This window comes from Leptinotarsa decemlineata, unplaced genomic scaffold (genome assembly GCF_025532065.1).
Source record: "Leptinotarsa decemlineata unplaced genomic scaffold, Ldec_3_MD MMD2_tig00000505_RagTag_RagTag, whole genome shotgun sequence".
Taxonomy (NCBI): Eukaryota; Metazoa; Arthropoda; class Insecta; order Coleoptera; family Chrysomelidae; genus Leptinotarsa; species Leptinotarsa decemlineata.
The window spans coordinates 18,270,118-18,298,041 of NW_027412549.1; the positions used below are offsets into that span (position 1 = coordinate 18,270,118).

The following is a 27,924-nucleotide window of genomic DNA, read 5'->3' on the forward strand; positions in this document are numbered from 1 at the left end:
TATACTACGAGACCTCATTGTCCACTAGCATTTTCAGTATTGGATATGTCTTCAGTTTGTTGTACAATTTCATGGTTTCTTTCCCGTGCAACTGACTGATGTTGGCCCCTGCATCACCCTCGTGTCACCATTCGGGCTTCTTTTTAAATATAGACATGTAGTGGTGGAAGGCCAAGCAGAATCTCAAGAGCTGCAAGATATTCCTAGTTTCAGTATTCTGTTCTGGTGTAGGAAAAGTGTTATTAATAGAGTTCACGCTAGAAGGTCCAATTCAATCTATCAAGGGGATTTAAAATATTTTACAGGAAACTACAGATCGATAACGTGCCTACATTCCTGTTAATTATCATAATCAATGGGCATTTGTATATGCAAATACTCTTCATAATTAATTGTGTATTTGAAAAGATATATGAGCAGGGACAGTTAAAGAGAGGGATTTCTGGTTGCGAGGGGAATTTGAATCCGTTTGATATAATGCGTGGTTTGAAATACAAAGAAAACTACCCATTGTTTGAATTTTCAATGATTTCAGCATTTTCTGAGTCTGTGATGCACCTTTCGTCTGATATTGAACGTAGGTATTTAAGTTTTAGTGTGTGGTATCTAATAATATAGGTCTGTTTTGTTAGCACAATTCTTCCAGAGTGGTCCAAACTCGCTAAAGTTATTCACTCTCTCTGTTCGAGAAACGCATCTAGAATTAATAAAATGTTTATGAAAATTGTTAAATTATTGTCATGAATAGTGTTATAAGTAACGGGTCAGTCCATTCATAAAATAAAGAGTAGAGATAGCTAAGTGCCAACAAAACACAACTATATTTTCGTAGAGTAGAGAGAACGAAAGGCTAATATTTTTTATTGGAAATGGTAGATCTGGAATGAGAATAGCGTGAAATGATCGCACTTGTATGATTGAACAGAAGCTGTGTTTTGTTGACAGCCAGATTAAGTCATTTCCATCAAAAATTATTCGTCATCTTTGCTCGATGCATTTTAAACGAGCATACAGAGAGGTAGAGGAATAAGATTAGTTCGAAAAAAATCACACCTAGAGATAGCTAAAAACTTTTCATGGGAATTACCAACTACCCGTAGTATGACCAGTGACTGACAGTGAACAGTCATCAGTCATGTGTCAATGTGTCATGATGTATGTCACTTTTTGTCAACAAGGTTTGCCTCGCCTACATTTTTATTAAAAATTAATTTGGATTTCTTTCATGTCAGATAACAGCTTCAAAAGTTGTATCTAATCAAAATTGTTTATCTACATGTAGATGTGACTGCAGTGAAATATCAGAATTTACATTTTATGAATTGATACAGCTGAAAACATCTATAGGTAAACATCTCTATTTTTAGCACAAACAAATATACAAAATATCCTGTTTATTGGCCCACTCTGCGTTATGACAAGTTGCCTAATTCTCTTCAAGAGGTATTAGTCGGTAAGTATTTATCTACTCGTTTTTCTGGAGTATTCACAAAAATGGGAAATTCCAGTATAATCAAAGATATTTCCCCTTTTAAGCCAAACAAGTACTTACTGAATTGAGGTTTTCAATGATTTACTCAAATGTGAATTCAAGGCAACGTTCAACGCATAAGTAAAAAGAGTAGGTTTTTTATTATTGGATTTCAGTTTATGAATTATCATTGATGGGATGAAAATTTCCATCAATTTGATGAAAATTTCGTTTTCATATAGTAGTCTAATTCTAGATACAAAAACTTGCAGCTATCTAGTATTAAACATGCAAGAGAGTAACTCACCCCTTCTCTGAGAATGTCTTATAGGTGATAAGTTTTTAATTTTCTTGGTGATAACATTTTTAATTTTGACAGTTTCTATCAGGCTCCATATTCCTAGCTAACTCTAAGCTAGCTTTTTATTAGTGGAAGTTTTTAGTTTTGCACAGAAATACCTTGTTGTAATTCTTTTCGTCACCACCTGTGAGGCAGGCATGGTTGCAGGCAGGCTTGTCAGTTCTCAGCCTGAAATTTCAATTTCATAATTTGTTATTGAAGTATACATTTTTTGGTCAAAAATTGGGAAAAATTAACCATGATTATGAATTAAATCACTTTTTCATACCCTCTGCATCCGGATAGGGATTGGAGCTGAAGTAATGTTGAAGTGTGGTATTGAAAATAAAATATTTTACATCCAAAAATTAAGTTCCTATATGAATATTTTTTCAGAATTCATCATGCTTCTGTTCACCTAAACCAATGAACACATAAAATGACTTCTGAAATCACAGACACAGTATCTGTGTGCTCTGAAGCATCAACACTTCTTGATGGCAGTGTTATATCTACTGTACCGGATCGCCATGGATTTTTAGGGGGCACTCAGTATTCTCCAGAACCAAGACAAGGACCTCCTCCAGAAACGGTACTCAGACGAGAACGAAAATGGCTGAAAATGCTTTCGCAATGGAATTTTTATATGGACAGAAATTACAGAAAGATCAAGGAGAGGTGTCGAAAAGGTACACACTATTTTTGCTGAGAATTAAATTCAAGAAGGAATTACAGAAAATTATTATTATCTTCAAATTTTATGAGCTTATAAATAGAACCAGATACTTTGTGAAATTCCAATTCAAATTTCATCTCATACAAATATTTGTTTACAACTATATTTCTTACAGGCAGGTGCAAACCTTTCCATAGGTTCAATTACTCATACAAAAGCATTATCCCCAGAACTCTCCAATTAGCTAACTCTTTGAATAACCTTCAAATATTTAATATATCATTTGCCTGCTTCAGAAACCATATTCTTGACCTAGCTATTTAATATTTTCAGCTTGGGGTGTTAGTGTTACTTGCCTGCAAAAATTAGATACGTTCATATTGTTATATCTTGTGATTATTTTTTGATCTACATCTTACTATTTTGAAACTGATTCCTATAATTTACTTTCAATCCATTACATTGCATCGTCTGCTAAATAGCACTTTAATACTTTTATTTGTATTGGGCCAAAAAACCTAGCTCAAAAAATTATTTATTCGGCTCATTTGTTTGAATTAGTTTTATACAAATTAACCCTTCACAATTGATTTACTTAGGTGCTCTGCCAATTTCATCACAAAATGGTTTCTGATCAATAACAGATGTTTCAGTAACACCAATCTAAATTTCCCACTGTCATTATTTAAAATATATAATATGCATGTGGCAATCTTAATTACCCCAATTTATCAACTACTAATGTATGAATCATTTTAACAATTGAGATAATTTTTGCCAGACATATATAATTCTAACTGAATCTGGAATACATTTATGTAATTAGGATGATTCTTTGCTGAACTGATATAGTTTGCTTATAAAAAAATTGTTGTTACTTCTTACTCATATGTACTTTTACTCATTTCACATATATGTTTATTTTGACTTATCATATACATTTTTTATGATATATTGGTGTATACGAAATCTGTTCAATCTTGGGAATAGAAAAAAGTCGCAGGGGGCAAATCTGGTGAATACGGTGGCTGAGGCATGATTATGGTGTTTTTGGCAAAAAATTACTAGTGATCAGATTCATTATCGTGATGCAAAAACCATGAATTTTTTTTCACAAAACCAGATGTTTTCTATGTATTACTTCTCACAAGGGGCGTATAACTTCAAGATATTGTTGCAATCATATACTCATGATTAGTCACCAGTTATGACCGTTTTAAGCAAATCTGGATCATCGTTGATAATCAACAATTCCTAAGTGACGCACATGCGACCAAGGCCGTAGCCAGGGGAGGGATCAAGGGGGATTGACCCCCCCCCCCCCCGAAAGTTCAACAAGCAACGGCCATCCAAAAATTATATCAAATACAACAATTGGCTTGTTTGAACATCACAGGAATCATGAGAATAACACCAACCGCGGCAATGGAATTAATTACTGGTCTGACGCCTCTTGACCTGTACGTTAAGGAGGTTGCGTCAATGGCCATGTTACGATTGCACACGGCTGGTATAAACCTCGAAGTAGGAGAGGGTCAATTGAGGCAGAGCTTATGGCGCACACTGTGCAACCTCTGCTGCAGGCAACCAGTGATGCAATTGAACCCAGGTTTGTGTTTAATAAACCCTGCAAAATACAAATAAAACAGAGCACAGAGTTAGATGCTACAAATGCAATACTCATATATACATACGGCTCAAAAACCAAAGGAGGCTCAGGATGTAGAGTGTACTCCAGATCACTAAGCCTAAGGAATGAGTGGAGAATGGGAAGAATTCCAGCATGGTTCAAACAGAACTCGCCACAAAAAATAACCAGGAAAGGAATTTCTGACAAAAACATAACAATCTGCACTGATAGCAGGATAATAACATTATCCTGAAGTGGATTAAAGGGCACAACAGGAGTTGAGGTGATTGCATTGCCGCCTCCTGCCAGGATCACCCTGGGCGTCCCTGGTAAGCGTCCAGGAAAAATCTACGCTAGTAGGATTTCTGACTGGCCACTGTCAACTAAGAAAACACCTCCATAATATGGGGATAGTGGACACACCTCTATGCAGGATGTGTGAACAGGAAGATGAAACTGTCAGGCATGTCCTATGTGAGTGTCTGGAGTCATTATCAATAAGAGAGTGTGTGTTCGGCGAGTCTTGGCCTACACCTGCCGATATAAAGGAGATGTCTACTAGTAACCTACAGTTACATATACTATTGGAATTATGAAATCCGTTGGAAATTTTATCAAGTCCTTGGTGAAACGAACCAAGTACTTGAAAGAGAAAATTGAAAAAAACTTCCCTGAAACACAATGGAAACCTTATGGCAATGTGCGTACAAACTTTCAAAGATCTTGGCGACACTACCTTTTTCCACATGTACCCCTGAAAAGACTTTCTCTTCTCTGAAACGCCTCAAAATTTATTTAAGAAACTTCACAAGCCAGTAACGACTAAACGGTTAGGCGTTAATGTCAGTCCACCGTAGAATTGACATCGACACAGAGGAGGTAATTGATTTGTTTGCTGCAAAGAAAGCTATAAAACTACATTTGATTTTGTAAAAAGACGTTAATATTTCTGTAATGGTTTTCTAATAAATATATATGATCATGTAACACAATTTTCTATCTTTCGTTATTTTTATATTTCATGTTTTTCTACTGTTCCACCAAACCAAACCCCCCCCCGAAATTGTTTTCTGCTTACGGCCTTGCATGCGACGGTTTTTTTGGTCAAAATTCAACAATTTTGGAACGAACTTCGCTGCCACGCGTTCCATGTCCTCAGCAACTTCTCCAATAGTGATTCGACGACTCTCCATAACCAATTTTTTCACATTCTCAACATTTCATTCACATCTTCTCGACCTTCTGTAAAAAGCTTGAACTATTTGTAAACATTTTTCTGACTCAAGAATACAATCACCGTATGCCACTGTCAACATTTAAAGTGTTTTTGAGCATTTAATTCCATTATACATCTCTCTCAACAACAAACTATACATGCAAAACAACTGAAACTGTGAACATATGTTTGAGACGAGTGTACCAACATAGAAAAATAAAAAATATCAATATATCTTATTTATTTAAGGCATCCCGATGTCAATGAGACCAAAAGCTTGGCTGTATCTTTGTGGTGGAAAATTATTGATGGATAAGCAACCAAATAAGTATGATGATTGCCTTAGAGCCGTGGCAGATCCAAAATGTATTGAAGAAATAAAAAAGGACATTCACCGTCAGTTTCCGTTACACGAAATGTTCAGTTCAGAGGATAAGCCTGGGTAAGAAAAACTGTGTTAATATTTTAGAAGATTTTGCAGTGCAGTTGAAAACTACTTGTAATTGTATTTTATTTTGTATGACTATTGAATTCCTAAAATTTTTCAATATTTTCCAGTAAAAGTGTATTTATGATATGAATTTCATTTGGGGAGATACACAAGCCATTCCTGGCATTTATGGGGTTTCACTCCATCATTACGGCTGTTGAGGGAATTACCCAGAAACTTTCATCTGAGTTATCGAGTAAATTTAGAATCCACAACAAAACTCCATTAGAGAGACTAAACAATTATGCCTTGGATATTACAAATTAGCAATAATTTCTTTGAATTGTTCCGGCAAATGAAAGCAGTACAAATGTAATTATTGATCCTAAAGATTATAACACCTGAGATCCGAAACAGAGAAAAAAGTAAAAAAAGTTTTATCGCAATCCATGTATCATCATGTTGAGACAAAATTTCGATGTTGAAGTATAGTATATAGTCTAACTTTATTTTGTTATACGTGTTTTTATATTCACATTTTATATTTCTATACTTACATTTGTAAGTACTTTTCACAAGCTTTGTCCACAATATTTATTCTTAATGACAATAAAGTATATTATTACAAAAATTTAGATAAAACTAGACCTTCCCTATGCATTTTCGTCATCTAGCTAAGGCATTTGATACTGTCTGTCACGAGAAACTTTTGAAATGTCTAGAAAAAATTGGATTTCGTGGAATCGCGTATGAACTCTTTGAAAACTACCTGAAAAATAGACAATATAAAGTCATGGTTGGAGAGGAAATGAGCTCAAGCAAAACAATGGAATACGGGGTACCACAAGGAACAGTCCTCGGTCCGCTCCTTTTCAATATATATCTAAATGACCTTTTTAATCTTGATATATCTGGTGACATAGTGAGTTTTGCTGACGACACGGTAGTTATTTATCATTCGAACACATGGGCTCAATTGAAAACCATCGTCGAAAATGACTTCCCAAATATTATCGAATGGTTTGTCAGTAAAACTCTCACGATAAATTCAGATAAGACTTTTTTTATACCTTTCGCACAATATTCCAAAAACATGCCGATGTACAAAACTTTGAAACTTAATACGGGTGATATGGAAATAGAAGTAAAATCCAAAGATGAAATAAAATATATTGGCATACTCATAGACAGCAAATTGAAATGGAATCACCACATTGAACATATTGTAAAAAAAATAATATCATTGATTCCCATGTTCAAGTTTTTGAAACAGGTGTTTGATCCAAAGGAAATGGAAATTCTGTATAACTCTCTTGTTAGACCACATATAAGTTATGGCATTCTAGCATGGGGTGGAGTAACCAACAACTTCCTCAAAAACCTAGAAGTTACCCAAAAGCCGATCTTAAAAATAATCCACAATAAAAATTTCAATTACCCTTCAGAACTTTTATATAAAGAAAGCAAAGCGCTAGATGCACGGCAACTATACTTCCAAAGTATAATATTGCATTTTTATAAAAATAAAACTGATTTTAAGCGAATAGATCAAGTATACAACACGATAAATAAAGCGAAAACAACTGCTTTACCAAAAGTTGAGAAAACATTATCGCAGAGACACTTCACGTACCTAGGACCCATCATATTCTTAAAAATACCAACAAACCTTACTCAAATCCATTCACTCGGTGTATTCAAGAAAATTCTAAAAAAAAATGGCTTCATTCTATGCCAAGAATGGAAATACACAAATGGATAGATAGGAAAAATAATTACTATACCTAGTTCCATATTTTTTCAATTTCAAATTGTTAATATAGTATTGTTTTACTGTTTACCTGCAAATTATTATTGTATATTATATATGTGTATATATATGCGTACATATATGTGTACATATGTATATTTTTGTGTCTGTATATGTGTGTATATATGTGTGTATATGTGTATTCGTCTGTATATATGTCTGTGTATATGTATATATACTCTATGATATCTATATAAAAAGGTTATTGTTTCTCTTATAACCCCACGTACAAGGATATATCCTTTCGTGGGTTAACTGTTATATTTACCATATATTTATTCATTTATTTATTTATACTTTTATTGTACTACACAATCATGTTTATGAAAATATATATATTATTATTATATTATTATCATAATACATAACAGTTGGGCTGAAAAGTTTGTAGGCTAACAGAAAATTTTATATTTTTTCTAAGGTGGCGCATAACTTCAACATAATATTATTTATTAATCGTTAAAATCAGCAGAGTAATAGAGTAGTATATTATACAGTGATACATTCATATAATAATAATAAAAAAAGATATACTATAGAATTCTAATAGAATTGGCAGTGTGCAGAGAGTTGAAACACAGTATTTCACTTATGGGTTGAAATTAGATTGTAGTTCGACTTGCATAAAAAGTAGTTTGTTACGAATTATATACTTGAAGCGTCCAAATGGAACAACAAAAATATCACATTCTCAATAGAAACTATTATAAATTTTACAGATGTTATAAACATCTGTAAAATTCATTTTACAGATGTTTATAACACGTTATAACTGTGGGGTATTGACTAACAAACTGCTGGTTATTTGAGAAAAACAAAAGTATTCACAGTTTCAAAAAAGCGTTATTGCAGCATATCAAAGATAATAAATTTTAATATATGCGTATGAGTGCATCTGTATCTACACTTATTAGTTTAATTTAATTATTAATTTTTCATGACATCTATATACTTTTCATTTTTAATTATTCAATTTTCATTAATCATTGGTTTTATCATATTGACTTTTTAAAAGAACTATATATTATTTTTATTAATTTATTATTATCTACTTTTTACTTACTCTCACATTATGTATTATGTTTTTATTGAACGTTTGTAAATTAGGGTAACCTAAATAAATAAATACTAATTCTACTACTAAACTGTACAATTAAACTCAACTTTATTTCACTGCCACACTGACATTACAATACAAACACTTTGAATGAAACTTCAGACTGATACTCAAATCTCTGTCACCTTATTAGATCACTTCGTACCTTACTTTCCACTAGACTTGCCTCATCTGCTTGTTGGAAGTATCTGGAAGGCGATAGAGAAGTCTCTGGAAGCCTCTTGAAGCGAGGCGACATCTAGGTCGATCGAGAAGCGCAAGTCGAGTAGAGCGTGACCTTTGCCAAGTCACAGTCGATTGAGGAAGACCAGCGGCAGCCGGTGTTATTTTGTTTCAGGGGATAATTTACAACAATGTCTTTGTGTATATAATTTCTTAACCGCACCATATTGGTGGATATAAGAGTATGCCCATTCTGGGTTCAGATTTGTTAATATTTTTAATTATAATAGGTTCTCGTTCATAACTCGAGATCATTATTTCAGACAACAAGAACTGTTCAATGTACTGAAAGCATACACAGTTCATTTTCCGGACATTGGATATTGCCAGGCCCAGGCACCCGTGGCAGCTTTCCTCCTGATGCATATGCCAGCTATACAGGCATTTTGGTGCCTAGTTTCCATTTCTAATAAGTACCTTGAAAACTACTACTCTCCCACAATGGAAGTTGTTCAGCGGGACGGACTAATATTACAAGGTAAAGAAAATTTTGAATCACATCGCAATATTCAAGAAACTCTAAGTATGGCCACTAGCATCTTCGTCTTGATATTGAGAAGTAAATTGCCAGGAGAAGAAATTGAATGAATTGAAATCATTTAGTAGAAACATTTATACAGGGTGTTTCCTAACTACGGTACGAAACTTCAGAGGGCGATTCGTTGGGTCGTTTTAAGAAAGAAGTTCATATGAACATATGTCTGGATTTTCAGCTTTCATTAATATTTCAATTTTTTATTTTTTATTTTCTGGTTGTAGCTTGTATGTTATTTCCTTGTAATTTCAGTTTTTTTTAATAAAATTGTTATTTTCGGTTAATTTTTCTATTTTTTTCAGGGATTTCAAATCAATTTATATTATATTAGACAATGGAAGTCCGAACTGATGAAGTATGTCTGGATTTGTTTCGTTTCTGAGATACAGGGCGTTGAAGTTTGAAATTATTAGGTCCAGTGGAGTCTCACCCAACAATATTGAGAAAAAAAAGAACGCCACTGACTTTTTTGTAGTTTTAACATTTTTTTAGATCAAGCAACTGAAAATGTAACTTTTTCGTCGCTTGTGCTGTCTTCATGTCAAGCTTCGTTTTCAAGAAAAAATAATACTTCTAAAAACTATCCATGGATAACAAAATAAAAACTAAAAGCAAATTTTAAACAATTTCGACCTTAAAGTAAATGAGTAAAATGTCCACCTTCTGATAAAATACACGACTGCAATCGATTTGTCATTGATTGTCTGACACGTTCAAAAATACCTGGAGTACTCCTTTTGACATTGCAATTGTCAATTAGTCGATTCCTCAAGTCATTCACATCTAGTTCAGAAGTTATATAAACAAGAGCCTTCAGATGACCCCATAAATATAACTCTAGTAGACTCTAGAGAATTCATATCAGGACTTCCAGCTGGCCAATGTTGAGCTCCCGCAGGTCCAATTCAGCGATTAGGGTAGTTGACGTCAAGATGCTGCCGAGCCAGAACACTGAAATAAACTGGAGCCCCGTAGTGCATAAACCACATGTCTCTTACAAGTACCAGCTCTTCTAACAAAATGGATAAATGATCTCGCAAAAGGTTAGTGTAGAATTCATCTGTTAATCTTGCTGGTTGAAAAAATGGACCAATTAGGTAGTCACCAATCATTCCTACCCAAACGTTTAGCGAAAAACTGTCCGAACTTAATATCAACAAAGGCCCCTGTCCTGATGGAATTCCTCCAACTTTTCTTAAATCATTTAGCTTTATTTTAGCTCGACCACTTTTCCATATATTTAATAATTCCCTATCATCTGGCAAATTCCCGGACTATTGGAAAACCTCATCTCAATCAAGTTCCTGAATGGTATATATTGGCGAATGTAATGAATCATTGTTACTTTATTGTATTAGTTTGAGAATGTCCATATATGACGAAACTGCAATAACGTGAGTTACAATTAAAAGTGCTAAAAAACATAGAAATTTTCATTTCTCTTTTCAATATTTATGATATTTCACACTTAACGCTCTGTATCTCAGAAACGAAGCAACTGTGGACATATGTTCATGAGAACTTTTTCCCTTAAAACGACCTAACGAATCACCCTCTGAAGTTGCGTATCGTATTAAGAAACACCCTGTATTTATGAGCTTACCATTTTAGGGTTACTGAAAAAAGTATGTCCGCCTGTGTACCGACATCTGAAGAAAGTTAATGCCGAGCCTATGTTTTACTGTACAGAATGGTTTTTATGTGCATTTACAAGAACTTTGCCTTGGGACACATTGTTGAGAATCTGGGATATCTTCCTTTGCGAAGGTGTCAAAGTTTTATTCAAAACTTCTTTAGTGATTTTAATTGGTGAGTGGAAGGTTGATGAAATTTTGTAAAAACCATAATATTCACGGGAAAGAAAGTTTTTGGCTTTCTACTTCTCCATCTTGATACAAAAAAAGGATGAGGGAATCTTCCAAAGAAAGGAAGGAAGTAATCAATTTGAAAATAAGTAACTCTATACATGGATGTGTAGATCATGCAAAGAAGTAGTTTTCAGGCACAAACTGAATGAAATTCCTCCTGAAACAACTACTTTCATATAAACATTGAATTACACGAAAGAAAAAAATTCTTTTGAAACAAATACTTCTATATGAACACTGAATTATACAGAAGATACTTTACTCAGTTCGTATTTCAAACATTTGTTGTGGAATAAAAATCTGATATCATTCACATGAGTTCTACTTTAAATGAATGAGAGAGAGAGAGAAAGTACTTTATTGTTCATGAATAACATCATGGTTACAAAGTTGAAAAATTAAAAAAAAAAATATATAAAATATACATAGCACTGATACCAGAGAAAATATGTCAACAACAATTAAACTTGTTAATAAAAGGTAACATGTCACACTTAATACTATATAAATCTACACAACTATACATAATAAAAGATGAGCAACACTATGCGACATATGGAAATTAAAAAAGGATTATTCTAGTATTTCACTTAAGTATTCATTCAGACTGTAATAGGCTCTGTCTAATAATAGATTTTTTACTGCTCTTTTGAATTTATAGAAGGATCCAATGGTTTTTATTGCAAGTGGTAAGTGATTATATATTTTGCCACCTTTGTAGATAAAAGAGTCATATACAAGAGACGTGGTAGGCAGTGGGAGTTTGATGTCATTACTTTGCCGAGTTACGTAATGTGAAGAATTTGAACCAAATTTATTCAAATGTTTTTTTACAATGAGTACCGTTTCTAAAATATACAATGCTACTACAGTTAGAATTTTATGAGATTTAAATAGAGGTTTACAGTGGTCGTTAAATTTAGCTTTACACATGTATCTAATGGCACGTTTTTGTAAAATGAATATGCTATTGAACAGAAAATTACAGCAACTGCCCCAAAATGGAATGCCATATCTTAAGTGTGATTCAAATAATGAATAATATACAATTTTAGCAGTTGGAAAACTTAATTCTTTAGAGATTAGTCTAACTGCATAGCAACCAGAAGATAATTTTTTTTTTAAGAACAGTCAAGTGATTATCAAATTTTAGTCTATCATCAATTAGTATTCCCAGTGTTTTCACAGTACCTATATTTCCAATATTCTTCGAGTTAATATTTAAGTCATCAAAATTACATTTGAAAGTCATCAAATTGGTTTTCTGTATATTGAATGAGAGACGATTCGATTCACACCAGATGAAGACTTTTGTTAAATCGTTCTCAACTTGTATTTTTAGAACATCAGTGTCTTTATTATGCCAAATAATAGAGATGTCATCGGCAAATAGAGTGAATTTGCCCGAGATTTTGATGTATGTTAAATCATTTATGTAAAGTAGGAATAGAATTGGTCCGAGGACGGAGCCCTGAGGAACCCCGCAATTGACTTTTTCCATACCCGAGCATTCTGTAGTTTTGACCATTTGTTTTCTTTTTGATATGTATGATTGAATCCACTGGAAGGAAAGACCCCTAAAACCATAGTAGTGAAGTTTTTGCAGCAGAATTTTATGATCAACGCAATCAAATGCTTTAGACAGATCACAAAACACTGCCGCAACCCCTTCGCCACCATTGATTCCAGTGTAAATTTCAAAAAGTGTGTGAAAAATTGCATCAGTTGTATTTCTTTTATTTTGGAATCCAAATTGTGCAGTACTTATAACTTTGTGCTTTTCTAAAAAGTTAAGGAGTCTATGTTTCACTAATTTTTCTATTATTTTCGCAATAGTGGGAATGATGGCAATTGGACGGTAGTTGGCTGAAACTTCGGGGTCCCCTCCTTTAAATAATGGAATTATTACAGAGGTTTTAAGTTGGTGAGGAAATAGACCAATATGGAAAGATTTATTAATCAGGTGAACCAGAATTGATAATGTTTCATCAGGTAGACTTTCTATAATACGGATTGATATTTCATCAATACCGGATGTTTTCTTATTTTTAATATTTGAAATAGTTAATTTCAGTTCTTGGAGATCACTGTCATACAAAATGAAAGTTTCATTAATTTGATGATGTTTTATATGAATAAAAGGATCTTCTATGGGATTTAGACTATTACTAAGCTGATTAGCAATTGTACAAAAGTAATTGTTTAAAATATCCGGGGAAACAGGTATTTCATTTATCTTGCACTGGTGACCCCTGAGGTCATTAATTATTTGCCAAGTTTCTTTACTTTTGTTTTCAGCTTGAATTATTTTATTTTTATAGTGGATTTCTTTAGCAAGTTTAATAGTGTGCCTGTAAATTGAACGATATTTCAAGAAATAATTGTGAAATTCATTGTCATTTGTAAATTTTCTCAAATAATGTAGACATCGTAAATTTAAGGATGAAGTTTTTATGCCCTCAGTGAGCCATTGTTTTTTTTTTTATGTTTCAACTTTTTCACGGGGAATGACTCATCAAAAGCGATTAAAAGATAATTATAGAACTCCGTAAATTGGTTTTGATCATCTAGAGATAGAATGTTGTTCCACTTTATATCAGAGCGTAATAGATTGAACCTATTACAGTTTCTCTTGCTATATATTCTACCAAATTCAGTCCTTTTTTTATTATGACAAGAGTTTAATTTTAGTGAGCACAATATAGCCTCATGATCAGAGAGACCTGAGGGAATTACATTGCATGTTGGAGAGTCTGGGAAATTGGTACAAACATAGTCAATAGTGGTACAGGAATATTGTGAAACGCGTGTTGGTGAATTTAAGTGCATCATGAGATTAAATGAATTCAATAAATTGATTAAATATTGTGTATGGGGTGCATTAGAATCAGCAAAGTTAATATTGAAATCTCCTGTTAAAATAATAAAGGATGAAATTGGCAATTTTTCTAGCATAAGCTCTAAATTATTGAAGAACAAATGCACATCTGAGGATGGTGCTCTATAAAGACATATTATATAAACATTTAATTTCTTGAAAAACACAACCGATAGCTCAAATGTTTTTTCGACTATTAAGTTATTGAATTTATTGATCTTTTCGAAGCTGTACCTTTCTAACATTGAGTTACTAACTAATATCATCGTTCCACCATGCAAGTATTGAGATCTGCTATAGATAGAGGTTATAGAATAATCAGTAATGTTGAAAGGCTCTTCGGTTCCCAACCAATGCTCAGTAATTAATATAATGTCTGGATTATCTATACTATTTATAAATGCATATAGTTCATCCTTTTTATTCCTAATGGATTGGATATTCAGTAACATTAGGTAGATATTCTTGTCATTGACCCTTTTTTCTCTAAAAAAGTAGCATTACTTGAGTTATTTTTTAGAATCAAAAATCCTTTATCTTCTTGTAGGGGTTCACTTCCTAAATCATTACCATGTACCATAGAGTTTTTATCATATCCTGAGTTCCATTGTTCTATGAACTTGTATAAAGCTTTACTTATAAACATTTTGGCGATTTTATTTAGATTAAATCCATCATTGGTATAATTATTCCATCTAAGGATGTTGTTGCAGTCGAGGAATCTGGTAGTTTCAATCCTTTGTTTGTGAATTGTTTTTTTAAAATTGAGGTTGTTTTCATATATCATTTGATTTGGAAACCTCATATCAAACCTATATGGTTGTGATAATATAATAGTTCGGGTGTGCTGGACCTTTTCAATGAAATCACTAAATAAGTTCTGGCTAGCTACTTTAGGCCATAATATAATAACATCATTCATTGTAAAATTTCTTGACTCATCAAGGGCGGTTCGAACTAACTCTCTATCATCAGATCCACTTTTTATAAACGAACAAATTGAGTAAGTGGATCTTTCTTTTGACATGTAATATGCCACGTCTCTTCCATGCGAAGTTGTCACTAATAGTATTTTTCTTTCTTTTGTAGCGTATTCCTTTGGAATGGGTTTTGTCGTTCTGCATTCTTGTACAATGTCTGCCATCATAGCATCGTTCAATTCCCTACTGGTGTTGTCCACAGATTCCTTATCCCAAAGGCGTGTATCAATTCCATTAGTACTTGGAGATTTGCAACTAATTTCGTCCACAGACTTTAGGCCTTTTATGTTACTATTGTGTAGGGTAAAATTATTTTGCCTCAGATTACTCTTGGTGCTTTTCGTTTCATTTAATTCTCGAGGTTGATGTTCAGTGCTTAAAGTATTAATTTCAGTCCCGTTCCCTTCCATATTGTTAGAATATTTATACCAGTTACGTTTTTTCTGAGGTTCTTTGCATTGCAGTTCCAATAAATTTTTATTTTTTTTTGAGTACAGACATTCTTGTTCAAGTACAGAAATTGTAGTAAGCATATTTCTGTTTACTTCAATCTGGTCCTTTAATTCATTTTCAAGTTTTATCAGATCATGGTTCTTCGAAGTGATATCATTTTCGAGTTTTATATTTTGAGCTTTAATTTCACTTATTTCATTATTAAGTTTATCAATCATCTGTTGCTGGATGTTCATTTTTTTTACATGTTGCTCTTCTGCCTCATACACCTCATCTTCAAAGTCTTGTGTTCTTCTTCTCAGTGTGTTGATAAATGCTTCTTTCTGGAGTGAATCTTCTTTCAATTTTTCTACTTCTTCCAAGAGAGCGTTTAATTTTACATCCCCCAATTCTCTAAGTGAATCTTCAGACTCACACTCTTTGCAGCATATGATTTTATGTCCTTTGACGAATTTGTAGCCCTTTCTTCTCTCGAGACAGCTGGGATGAAAAACCTTTGTACAGATTATACAGCAATAGTTGCTAAGATCCTTTTTGCAGCAACCAAATTTACCTTCCATCTTATATAATTAGGTTTGAAGTATCCTGCTCGTTATAATAACTTACAATTGGTCAATTAGTCACTTCCAATTTAGAATGTTATCAAATGTTCAGATGGTAAGGATTTGGAGAAATTTGCCTAATTTTCCTGGAGTACGATCAGATAGCTCGATATTGGGTTTTTGTTTGTACTTTTTGCTGAAGCCATAAGAAGCTTATCTTCTTGCTTGAAATTGGCGTTTTTTGTTGCTGGTTTCTGATTGGAATTAGCCAAAAATGCAACAAAATTGCACTTTTGCTGAAAACTTTTTCATGGAAATGATGCACTATTTTTACAGGGTTTGTTCTCACTGACTACTGGACCAAAACTTTAACTATTTATTCACACTATGTCAACAACTAATTTTGATATTATTGGAGAGCACACAAACACATGTCATGGCACGCACGCACGCCAAGAGTAAAAAAAAATGGTAACAAATTGCACTTACATGGAACACTGTCATCCTCACTGGTATACATCGATGTTTCGCCTCAAGACACTTGCCTCAAGGCTCTTCAGTACCAAATTGGATAACATTATAGAAAACACACACAATTTTTAATGTCACGGAATAAGCTTGATCTGCTTATGTCATCGATGACATCATAATGACATTCATTCACCTATTTGATATAATCCCAGCCAAGAGGAATCTTATTTGAATTGAAGGGGTTATATTTTTAGGAGTGATTAATTTTTGGGAAAGAAAGTTTTTGGCTTTCTACTATTCCATCTTGATACAAAAAAAAGAATGAGGGAATTTTCTTTTTTTCCCAAAAATTGATCACTCCTAAAAATATAACCTCTTCAATTCAAATAAGATTCCACTTGGCTGGGATTAAATCAAATAGATGAATGAATGTCATTACGATGTCATCGATGACATAAGTAGATCAAGCTTATTCTGTGACATTAAAAATTGTAATTCATGAATTAATTGTGTGTATTTTCTATAATGTTATCCAATTTGGTACTGAAGAGCCATGGGGCAAGTGTCTTAAGGCGAAACATCGATGTATACCAGTGAGGATGACAGTGTTCCATGTAAGTGCAATTTGTTACCATTCATTTAAAGTAGAACTCATGTGAACGATATCTGATTTTTATTCCACAACGAATGTTTGAAATACAAACTGAGTAGAGAAAAGTATCTTCTGTATAATTCAGTGTTCATGCAGAAGTATTTGTTTCGAAAGAATTTTTTTCTTTAGTGTAATTCAATGTTTATATGAAAGTAGCTGTTTCAGGAGGACTTTCTTTCAGTTTGTGTCTGAAAGTTACTTCGTTGCATGATCTACACATCCATGTATAGAGTTACTATTTCCAAATTGATTACTTCTTTCCTTTCTTTGGAAGATTCCCTCATATTTTTTTTTGTATCAAGATGGAGTAGTAGAAAGCCAAAAACTTTCTTTCCCAAAAATTAATCACTCCTAAAAATATAACCCCTTCAATTCATAATATTCACATCTCTCTCCCTCTTATTTGAGCAAGTTGTGGAAATATTGCTATCTGTAATTTAAATTAAAGGTTGTCTTGGAACTGCTAAAAGTAGAAGGCAATGCCCTGGACTCTGTGAAACCTTAGCTAGAATAAGGAATCCACCAGAGGAGATCTTATCAGAGGAAAATCTCATCTACAATGTATGTATAGGAAAAGTTTTTGTGTAACATTTTTATCAAATTTTATAGTTCTCTTGAAAAACTTCTTTTTTTTCAGGTAAATCGACTGGATATCACTGAAAGAGATTTTCAAGAACAACATCAAAAACAAACAAAGAGGATGAAAACTGACCAAAGTAATGGAAATGGGGCAACTGTGCAATAAAGGTATCTTATCATATTTGTAGTTGATTAAAGCAAATTCAAATCCAAGATAGAGTGGATGTAAACATTGACATGCCCTATGCACGTGATATTGAAAATCCCAAGAATTGGTCAGGGTCGTATTCTGAACCAACATCTTGTTGATTGCAAATACTATACTTAGGAAAACTTTTTTATAATAACGAGTGAAATGCACAAGTTTTGCAGTTAAATGGGAAAAATGCAGTTAATATGTGTATTATAAAAAGATTTTCACTGGATTTTTCACAGCTCACTCAAGCATAATATGAAAAGAGACGTAATTATTTCTTTATTGATAATTTTTATTTTATGTAAAATCAAAAGGAATATTAATGAAAATTATTCAACTGGATGAATTTGTCTCTTCAACAGTAGTGTCATCCTCACCAATCTGAATTATAAGTGGCTAGATTTGTGCTCTATTATGTTATCAAGCTTCCACATCTTTGTCTCGACTTCCGATATTACATGCCGAACACACTTCTCCCATTTCTCCGCTATGACTCTTTTCAAAGCCTCATCAAAAAGTACATTGAGATCTGCAAATTTGAACGTGGTGTTATGCTGAGCTACAAAATTCTTCACATTCGCCCATATTAACTCGATGGGATTGAGCTCGCAGTGGTATGGAGGCAGGCGAAGGACAATTTTGTTTTGGCCTGCTGCCATCTCATCGACTATATATTTTTGGTATTCAAGCTTGCGCTCCTTCACAATTTTTAGTAGCTGTACTCTTAGCATTGAGTCTTCAAAGCTAATATTCTTTGATCGCAGCCAATTTTGGATTTCAACTTTCTTTGAAGACGTTGTCGGAATCTTCTCTAACCGTCGCGAATGATAAGGTGCATTGTCCATTACAATCACAGCATTATCCTCCAGATGGGGTAGAACTTTGGAAAACCACTGTTCGAAAGATTCACGAGGGTTAATTTTTATTTATTGAGATTGAGGCAGGTCTTAATATAAATATAAGTTTACCTGATGGATTTGTTAATTTGGTGGATAGTCCATCTAGAAAGGCCCTCCTAGATGAGGTCACAGTTTCATCGACCCATACTTTAGGGGTAGTATGACCAACATTCACCCAGGTTTCATCTATTTATAAATTGTTCTCTGTTGTTCCCTATAATATTTAATTTTGGTCAAATACTCTCTCCTCCATAACACAATTTCCTCTCTGTCCAATAATAAACTATTGCGCCCTCGTTTTTTCCATACAAAATTCAAACGTTTCAATACTTTGTGGAATGTTGACCGCTTAAAACTTGGCAATTAAACATCTTCATTTATTTCTGTGAGTACTTTGTCTATCGTGGGTATTTCACTTCTGAAAAAGTACTCATGCACTTTCCTACTGATTGCATGTTTATCAGCATCATCTATTGATTTTATAATGGTTTGACGATTCTGATTTGTATTCGGTTTGGAAAATGTATGATTTTGTTTATATTCCCGTAAAACATTGTAAATCGAAGCGCAACACACTCCAATTTTATCGGAAACTTTCGATACGACTTCGTCGATAGTCGATGTCTCAATTTCTTCCATCTCTTTCTTGAACACATTTAAAATCACTTCTTTCATCTCAACACTCAAATGTCTTTTTTTGGATCGTTTCCTGGCTGGATAGCTCACAGTGTCATCAGCAGTGTCTGTACTGGACATCTTGGAAAACAATTTTAAACAATATACTATAACGCACGCCACGCAAACTACTGATTACAACCTTGTGCTGGTACCGAACTCGTACCAAGAAGGCGAATTCAACAATGAACGCTGCCCTTTCCATCTGACACTGGGCGATCACGTGAACACCACGATTCGGTTTTTTTTAACTCTATCTTGGATTTGGATAGACTTTAGTATTCAATCAATACATGGTGTGTTCCAAAAAGTTTCCGACCTCAACATGAAGATAGCAGCACTTGTAAAAGCTAGTTAATTTCGTTGTGCATCTGTTGACAGTTACTCACCAAAGTTTCAGTCATTTTGGACGCGCAGTTGGCATGTAACAGTCGTTTGAGTGAGTTGATTTGAGTTGTTTTTATGAAAATGGACAAAATGAAGTATCGAGCTGTCATTAAATATTTGTTTTTGAAAGCCAATACGTCTACACAAATCGAAGATAAGTTGGAATCTGCACCATCATTTTGGGCAGCTGAATTTAAACGTTGCTTAATGGCTTGGGAGACGAACATTCGGGACGTTCAAAAACTGCAACCACCGACGAAAACATCGCCTCAAAGTTCAACAAATGGTGCTAGACGACCGCCGAATCAAAGTGAGAGAGAGAACAGAAGTTATGAACGTGTCAAAAGAACGTGTTTGTCACTTCGAATCAACATTTAGGCATGAGAAAGCTGTTCGAGCGTTGAGTGCCAAAAACGTTTCAAAAAACATTTCCAACTCTCTGTTGGCGCAGTTAAGGCGCAATAAATCCGAGTTTTGGCGTCAATTAATTACTGTAGATGAAACATGGATACATGGATACACCGTTATACTACCGTAACAAAAAATACATTCTAAACATTGGACTGCAGAAAATGAACCGGCTCCAAAAAATAAAAGTGGAATAAACTTCCTGAGAACGTTTTTCCAAATGGATTTAATCTCCAGAGATTCAAATTCAATGTGAATCACTACTTTTGCACAGTGCTTGGGTTTTGTCCTTAAAAAAACTGTTTTTCTGGCTGGGAAAGTGATGGCGACTGTTTTTCGGTCATTGATTGACAAGCTGAAGATAGAACTTGCGGAAAAACGGCCACATTGGCAGGAAAAGAAAATCCGGTTTTCATTTTTTTACACGCTTTATATTAGCTTGACCTGTATGTATGTATGTTTGTTTGTAACTCTCCTTTTCATTTCATATCAGGATCTGTATTTAACAAAATTGTCGACATTATTGCTTGATCTATTCGCGGGCAAATGGCGCTGTATGTAACCTCCTTGATATATTGACATTATTGTTTGATCTACTCGCAAGCAGACGGCGCTGTACGTAACCTTGATATATCGACATTATTGCATGATCTATTCGCGGACAGATCGCGCTGTACGTAATTTTCTTGATATAATTCGAACTCACTTTACATGTATTTCTTCATTTGAGAAAGTGTTTTTTTTTTATTAACACGCGCGCTTGCTGCCTTATTTGTAAACCTCCTTTGCGCGTCTGCTGCCTTGGGCTTGGTAGCTGATTTTCAGGCATCCTCTCCGGAATCGGAAAATATCAATGGTCATTTTTCTAAACAATGTACGGTTGATTATTGTTTTAAGCTTATTTAAAAAAAATATTTTAACTTTTTAGTTCGATGTTCTTTAAAAGCGTGTTTTTTAGTTTTTTAAACTATATTTATAGAGATATTTCATCTGGGAAAGAGAGGAAGAAAGCAATCAATTTAGAAATAAACTACATTTTTTTCATAAAGATGGAGATATACAGTGCTAGTCAAAAGTCCCCTCCCCCCCTCGTATCTTTGGAACGGGTATACTTATAATAATGAAATTTGGAGGGTGGAAATAAACGGATGTAGGCTTCTTAACTGGTCATAACAGGTGACGCAATAGTCATAAATGACGTCACAAGGCCACTGTGACCAAAAATTTTAAATGGGACCCTATGGCAAGTGACAGCTCGTTTGAAAGGTATTGAAAATACCTATTCAGTCATACCAATTTTGTTTGGGTTTCGGCTGATTTTGATTGATAAATTGAAGAAATACGAAAATTATTGTTTCGCATTTAATTAATAAAGATTTTAAAATACGCCTCTGGTTCATTGTCAAAAAGGTTGACGTGTTTGAATCATCTACTTGTCAAAAGTGTTTATACCTTGAAAATTTACCTAAGCTATTGTTTAACGAGACGTTTAAGTGTTTACATAGCCAAATGGTACGTACTGTAGCCGACAAAGTAGCAGCTATCTTAATAATTGGTGAATGTAGAAACAATTTCCATGCAGCGGAACGACTGTTTAATGAGAGGTACCCCGATCGCCCTATATCGAGGGTTTATTTGAGGGAGCTTCTTCGGAAGTTTGAAGCATCAGGTAGTGTTCAAGATGCCAAACGATCTGGTCGACCAACAATTAGTGATGACAAAAAAATTGACATACTTGGAGAAATGGTAGTGAACCCTACTTCTTCCACAGCCCAAGTTGCGTCTATCTGTGAAGTCAGTCAAAGGACAGTACATAGGGTGTTGGCTAAAAACAAATTTCATCCATACAAATTAAAAATGGTGCACCAACTTTCAGATGATGACCCCGACCGAAGACTAGAATTCTGTGAAACTATGTCCGATAAAATGAACCAACAACCAGGCTACATACAGACAATTTGTTTTAGTGACGAAAGTACTTTCTTTCTCAATGGAAATGTTAACACTCAAAATGTGAGGTATTGGAGTGACACAAATCCTCACATCTTTCGTGAAAAACATACTCAATTTCCAGAAAAAGTAAATGTTTGGGCAGGTATTTTGGGAAACCACATAGTTGGGCCTTTTTTTCTCAATGCTAACTTAACCGGTGAATTGTATCTGGAGATGTTACAAACTGATATTGAGGCGTTAATTCTTGAAATTCTAGAAGATAATCCAGATGAATTCGACAACTTGGAAATAACGTTTCAACAAGATGGTGCTCCTGCACACTATTACGGTGCAGTAAGACGTTACCTAGATGAAGAATATCGTGGTAGATGGATTGGACGACGAGGTTCGATCGAATGGCCAGCTCGGTCACCGGACCTTACACCATTAGATTTTTTTCTATGGGGGTACTTGAAATCTAAGGTTTACGCTACAGCACCTGACAGTATTGCCATTCTGAAACAACGAATTGTTGAAGAATGTAGGGCAATTTCCGCTGACACACTGGGACGAGTACGACAAGAGTTTAGCAATAGGATGCATTACTGCCAGGAAGTAGATGGAGCACATTTTGAACACTTATTATAAGAACTGGTTCTTAAATCTTTATTAATTAAATGCGAAACTATAATTTTCGTATTTCTTCAATTTATCAATCAAAATCAGCCGAAACCCAAACAAAATTGGTATGACTGAATAGGTATTTTCAATACCTTTCAAACGAGCTGTCACTTGCCATAGGGTCCCATTTAAAATTTTTGGTCACAATGGCCTTGTGACGTCATTTATGACTATTGCGTCACCTGTTATGACCAGTTAAGAAGCCTACATCCGTTTATTTCCACACTCCAAATTTCATTATTATAAGTATACCCGTTCAAAAGATACGAGGGGGGAGGGGACTTTTGACTAGCACTGTATTTAGCCAAAACATTTCTTTTCCAAAAATTAATTGAAGTGATTAATTGATTAATTAAAATATAGTCCTAACAATATTTTTTCTATACTTGATATTTCATAAAACTCAAGGCATATTTATTGAGTAAATGATAAATAACCCGTAGTATGTTGAAAACTGTCAAAGAGCGAATGTTCACGAACATGTTTCGTCCTTTGTTAAAGTTCACAGCAGCCTTCAACATTACATTTGTGCAAATGAGATCTACAGGGAATAAATACTTTACTATTTAGTTTGCAGCAAAAGCGTTTTCATGCAATTTTTTAATTTTCATTATTGATGTTTTAGGGACTAGAGCTTTTGACCAAAAGAAGACAGTATTTATCTTGAATATAAATGTGCAATGACTGGTCATTCATGGTCTTTTCAACTGGCATCTGGAGATAGTATTAGGTTACGCAGTGTGTACTTTGTCTTTTCGGGTAGCTTTACATTGTCTTTACTGAAGTACTATAATTCAAACTTCAAGTTGTAAACACTTTGATGTAAATATTATTTTTAAGTTATTAAGTATTATGTGACAGCACCAGAGTTATTTCACATAATTCATTTGATTGCAAGAGCCGTTCCAAAGAGTTTGGTACCTTTTGATATTCAAACAAACGTGAATAGTTTATTAATATCTTCTGAGAATGACAATTCAGTCTTACAAGTGTTGAACTGAACCCCAGAAGAGATTCAATAGTCAACTTCATTTATAAAAACAGGAATCAGTTTTGTTGAATTAGACTGATTAACTTTTATAAAAGAAATTCACCAGATGAAGGGAAATCGAAAGTACTATTACTCTTGTAAATGTTCTTGACTATCAATGGACGTCTAATAAATTATTATAATGAATTGTGTGGAATGACCTTCACAAATGTTGGTGGAAATGACCGAGAAGGGACCAATATCTTGATAGTTAATTGTTTGTTCTTATTAGTAAGATTGAACAATCCTAGAAGATAACTCGGGAGATTTTGTTTGATTTCTGTTTTGGTTTAGGATACACATCAAGTGATATTCAAGGTATTGCACCTAATTTTTTGACGATTACCTTCAGAGTTGCATTCAATTTCACGGCCAGAATATACGGAGCGTTCTTCAAATGATCACATAGCTTTCTCCAAACTCTCGTCGAGATCTGTTGCATTGGTTTCAATGCAACAGGATTTCAAGGAAATCCTTGAAATCCTCAAAATTGTTTCCAATTCGATTTTCGCTGAAGAGAAGGCATTTACCAAAAATTTCAATGCAATATTTATTTTAATGGCAGGATTAATTCACACAAATATTTTGATGGATGAAAAATGTCAAAACGTATTATATAATAAATGATAATGCAAAAAATGCATACAAAACATACATCAAAATTACTGTATCAATATTGAAAATTTGTATGCACCCTGTTCTGATCACCAGTCTGGCTCTTTTGGTAAAAATGTTTTTTCATAGGCAGGTTACTTGTGTAATGATATCAAGACTGGCAGAATAACCAACTGACTTGTACTATTCCATTTTGAGTAGCAACCATTGTATTGATGTGGGTACGTAACAATAAAAAAACTGATACGGTTTTGTAAGCTTGTAAATTCTAATAAGTTTGGATATGTTTCAGTTGTTTTAATTGGAGTAATATTTTTAAATTAAATTTTTCTTTCAAGGTATTTCAAGATATCCTATAAACTTCTCAAAATTTGCGGCATTTCATAAAATAATTAGTTCCATGAATAAATTATTTCTTTCTTCAGCAGTAGATCTAGGATTGTTCCACCACCCAAATCTTGTGTACCTATTTGTATAAATTGGAGAATTTTTATATACTGGCAAGGCAGTTATTGTTATGAAGATTGAATATATGATATATACACAAATAAATTTCATTTGTACTTTTCTGTTTTATTAGCGGTTTTTATTGAATCAACCTTCACAACAAATATATACAGTGTGGTCCACAAAGTGTGCAACCCATATATTGCAACAAATGCGAAACTTTTTTATTATCGATTTCTCAGAAAATTTTATTCATGACAAAAGTTGGTGCATGTTCCAAAACTATACCAAGTGTACCTGAAATGGCTTTATGACAAACACCATTCAGGATAGGCCAAAAAATATAAAATTCGTTCAAGAGTAAAGTACCCTTATTTCAAAAAATATAGAAATATGTAGAAGAGAAAGGTTGCTTGGAATTAAAAGTCATGTTCAGATACAAAGTCATGGCCTGCTATTCGAATTTTTTTTCTTTTGGAAAATTTTGAACTACCCCTGTATGATACATATTTTTACTATTTTGATTTAATATGTATCTGAAGTAGCCACAATCAAATCAGTTTGGAGTATTTTTTATCAAATTAAAGTGTATTTGTAAAATTTACTTGGATTTGTATTTTTTTTAGGTGACCGCCAACTTCATGTTTGTTGCAACGATATTTAACAAAACTCTAGAATAAAACAAATACTCTTTTTAACGAGGCAAGTTCTTTACTAAGTATAATGTTCATATGAATAAACTGTCAAAATCTATCGCGGATAGCCATGAACAAAAAAGAACCTATAAGCGATACTACAGAAAAATACAGTAGGTAACTTAACAACTTAACAGGTGCTAACAATAAATATCGAAGCGTCTCTGTATGTCCACCTTCTCTTTCAAAGCATCTAATTGTTCACCCATAAAATTCGTTTAATGTAGATCGTAACACAGCGGGAATATTTCTGCAATGAACTCGTATTGAAGGGGCAATCTCTGTAGACTTTTTGTTTAAGTATCCCCATAAGAAATAATCTAGAGGTGTAAGGTCTGGAGAACGAGAAGGCCATCGAGGATCGGTATTTCGTCCTAACCATTTATTATGAAATGTCCTATTGAGCCACTGAGAAACATTTCTAGTAGAATGGGCAGGACATCCGTCATGTTGGAACCATAACTTTTGCCGTTCTTCTAATACCATATCATTCAAAACTTTCCTATTCCAGTTTCTAAAAAGTTCAGGTACCTGTCACCATTCAAATTCTCGCGAAAAAAAAAAAAAAACTGGCCTAGTAATTTATCATTTAATATACCACACCAAACGTTTGTTTTCTGATAGTATTGATTTTTGTTGTCAATAATAAAATTTGGGTTGACATCTGACCACCATCTGCAATTTTGTGATGATAGAACCCCATTTGTTGTAAAAGCAGATTCATTTCCATTTACATTGATAAAAATCTCGTTGTTCTTCTATTTCACTCTGAATCCACATGGAAAAATCATATCTCAAATCATAGTCTCTTTCTTGAAATGTACAAATGAATGTAGGTTTGTAAGCATGGTACTTATGTTTCTTGAGAATACGCTTCACAGAGGTTTTTTTTTATGCCGGTATAATCACTAATTTCTCGGGTGGACCTTCTAGGATTTTCTATTACTTCTTGAAGTACGTCATGCTGGTTTTCTTCTGTGCATACAGGTTTCGTATGCTCTGTATTATGTATATATTCACGTGAGCCGGTCTGTTTGAAATTCTTAAAAATTCTACTTACACATGAATAGCAAATTTGTTTGTCTGGATGCCACTAGTTGAAAATATTTGCAGCTTCGCGCATTGTTTTATAACCATCACTACAGATTAAAACTAATTCTGCCTTTTCAGTTAACGTTAATAATACTGGGCGAGGCATTTTTAATTAAGGACAAATATGAAATCGTTTTACAGGCAAGTTTTAAGAAGCCACACTATCAAACGACAGTATTGTTTTAGGGCGTATGTGTTTTTTGTTCATGGCTATCTGCAATACATTTTGAATTGTTTTTTAAATATATGTTCTAGTCGAGGCATTGTTGTCAGAATAAAAGAAATTTCATACTTTTATTGACAGTTTATTCATATGAACATTTAGTTAGTAAAGTATTTGCCTCGTTAAAAAGAGTATTTGTTTTATTCTAGAGTTCTGGTAAATATCGTTGCAACAAACATGAAGTTGACGGTCACCTAAAAAAATACAAATCCGAGTAAATTTTACAAATACACTTCAATTTGATAAAAAATACTCCAAACTGATTTGATTGTGGCTACTTCAAATACATATTAAATTAACTTAGTAAAAATATGTATCATACGGGGGTAATTCAAAATTTTCAGGCCATGACTTCGTATCTGAATATAACTTTTAATTCTAAGCAACTTTTCTCTTCAACATATTTCTATATTTTTTGAAATAAGGGTACTTTACTATTCTGTATGGTGTTTATCATAAAGCCATTTCAGGTACACTTGGTATAGTTTTGGACTATGCACCAACTTTTGTCAAGAATAAAATTTTCTGAGAAATCGATAATAAAAAAAGTTTCCCATTTGTTGCAGACTTAGTGGACCACACTGTATAAACTTTTTCAATCTATGAAATGCAAGCAGCGACATGAAGTATCCTGAGAAGTCCGTATGCACTACGCCACGGTAACTGAAGGAAACAGCGAAAACTTGACAATTGATCAAACTTGGCGATTGGACTTTGCTTTCGATGTCGTAACCATATACCTATGATTCGTCACCAGTTATGTAAGCAAGCAAA

At 33.7% G+C, this 27,924-nt stretch overlaps 1 protein-coding gene across 3 annotated transcripts; it reads left to right on the forward strand.

Annotated features, from left to right (window-relative positions):
* The first annotated feature begins 1,144 nt into the window (after positions 1-1,144).
* wkd (TBC1 domain family member whacked) lies at positions 1,145-27,741 on the forward strand. 3 transcript variants are annotated; one of them, XM_074174115.1, is made up of 8 exons: positions 1,145-1,453; positions 2,208-2,500; positions 5,583-5,775; positions 9,176-9,390; positions 11,059-11,256; positions 17,740-17,852; positions 17,929-18,038; positions 27,717-27,741. In XM_074174115.1, exons 2-7 carry the CDS (start codon positions 2,251-2,253, stop codon positions 18,034-18,036), a joined length of 1,077 nt encoding a protein of 358 aa, XP_074030216.1. In that variant the 5' UTR covers positions 1,145-1,453; positions 2,208-2,250; the 3' UTR covers positions 18,037-18,038; positions 27,717-27,741. The 3 variants fall into 3 exon arrangements, with proteins under 3 accessions (XP_074030216.1, XP_074030215.1, XP_074030217.1); XM_074174114.1 differs by lacking the exon at positions 27,717-27,741 and adding an exon at positions 23,674-25,269; XM_074174116.1 differs by lacking the exon at positions 27,717-27,741 and adding an exon at positions 23,674-25,269 and having other exon boundaries at positions 1,145-1,347.
* The last annotated feature ends 183 nt before the right edge of the window (positions 27,742-27,924 follow it).

Coding starts and splice junctions, on each gene's coding strand:
- wkd (XM_074174115.1), top strand. CDS start 2,251: ATGACTTCTGAAATCACAGACACAGTATCTGTGTGCTCTGAAGCATCA. Junction 5,776..9,175: donor AGTTCAGAGGATAAGCCTGG/GTAAGAAAAACT, acceptor TCATTATTTCAG/ACAACAAGAACTGTTCAATG. Junction 17,853..17,928: donor AGGAAAATCTCATCTACAAT/GTATGTATAGGA, acceptor CTTTTTTTTCAG/GTAAATCGACTGGATATCAC.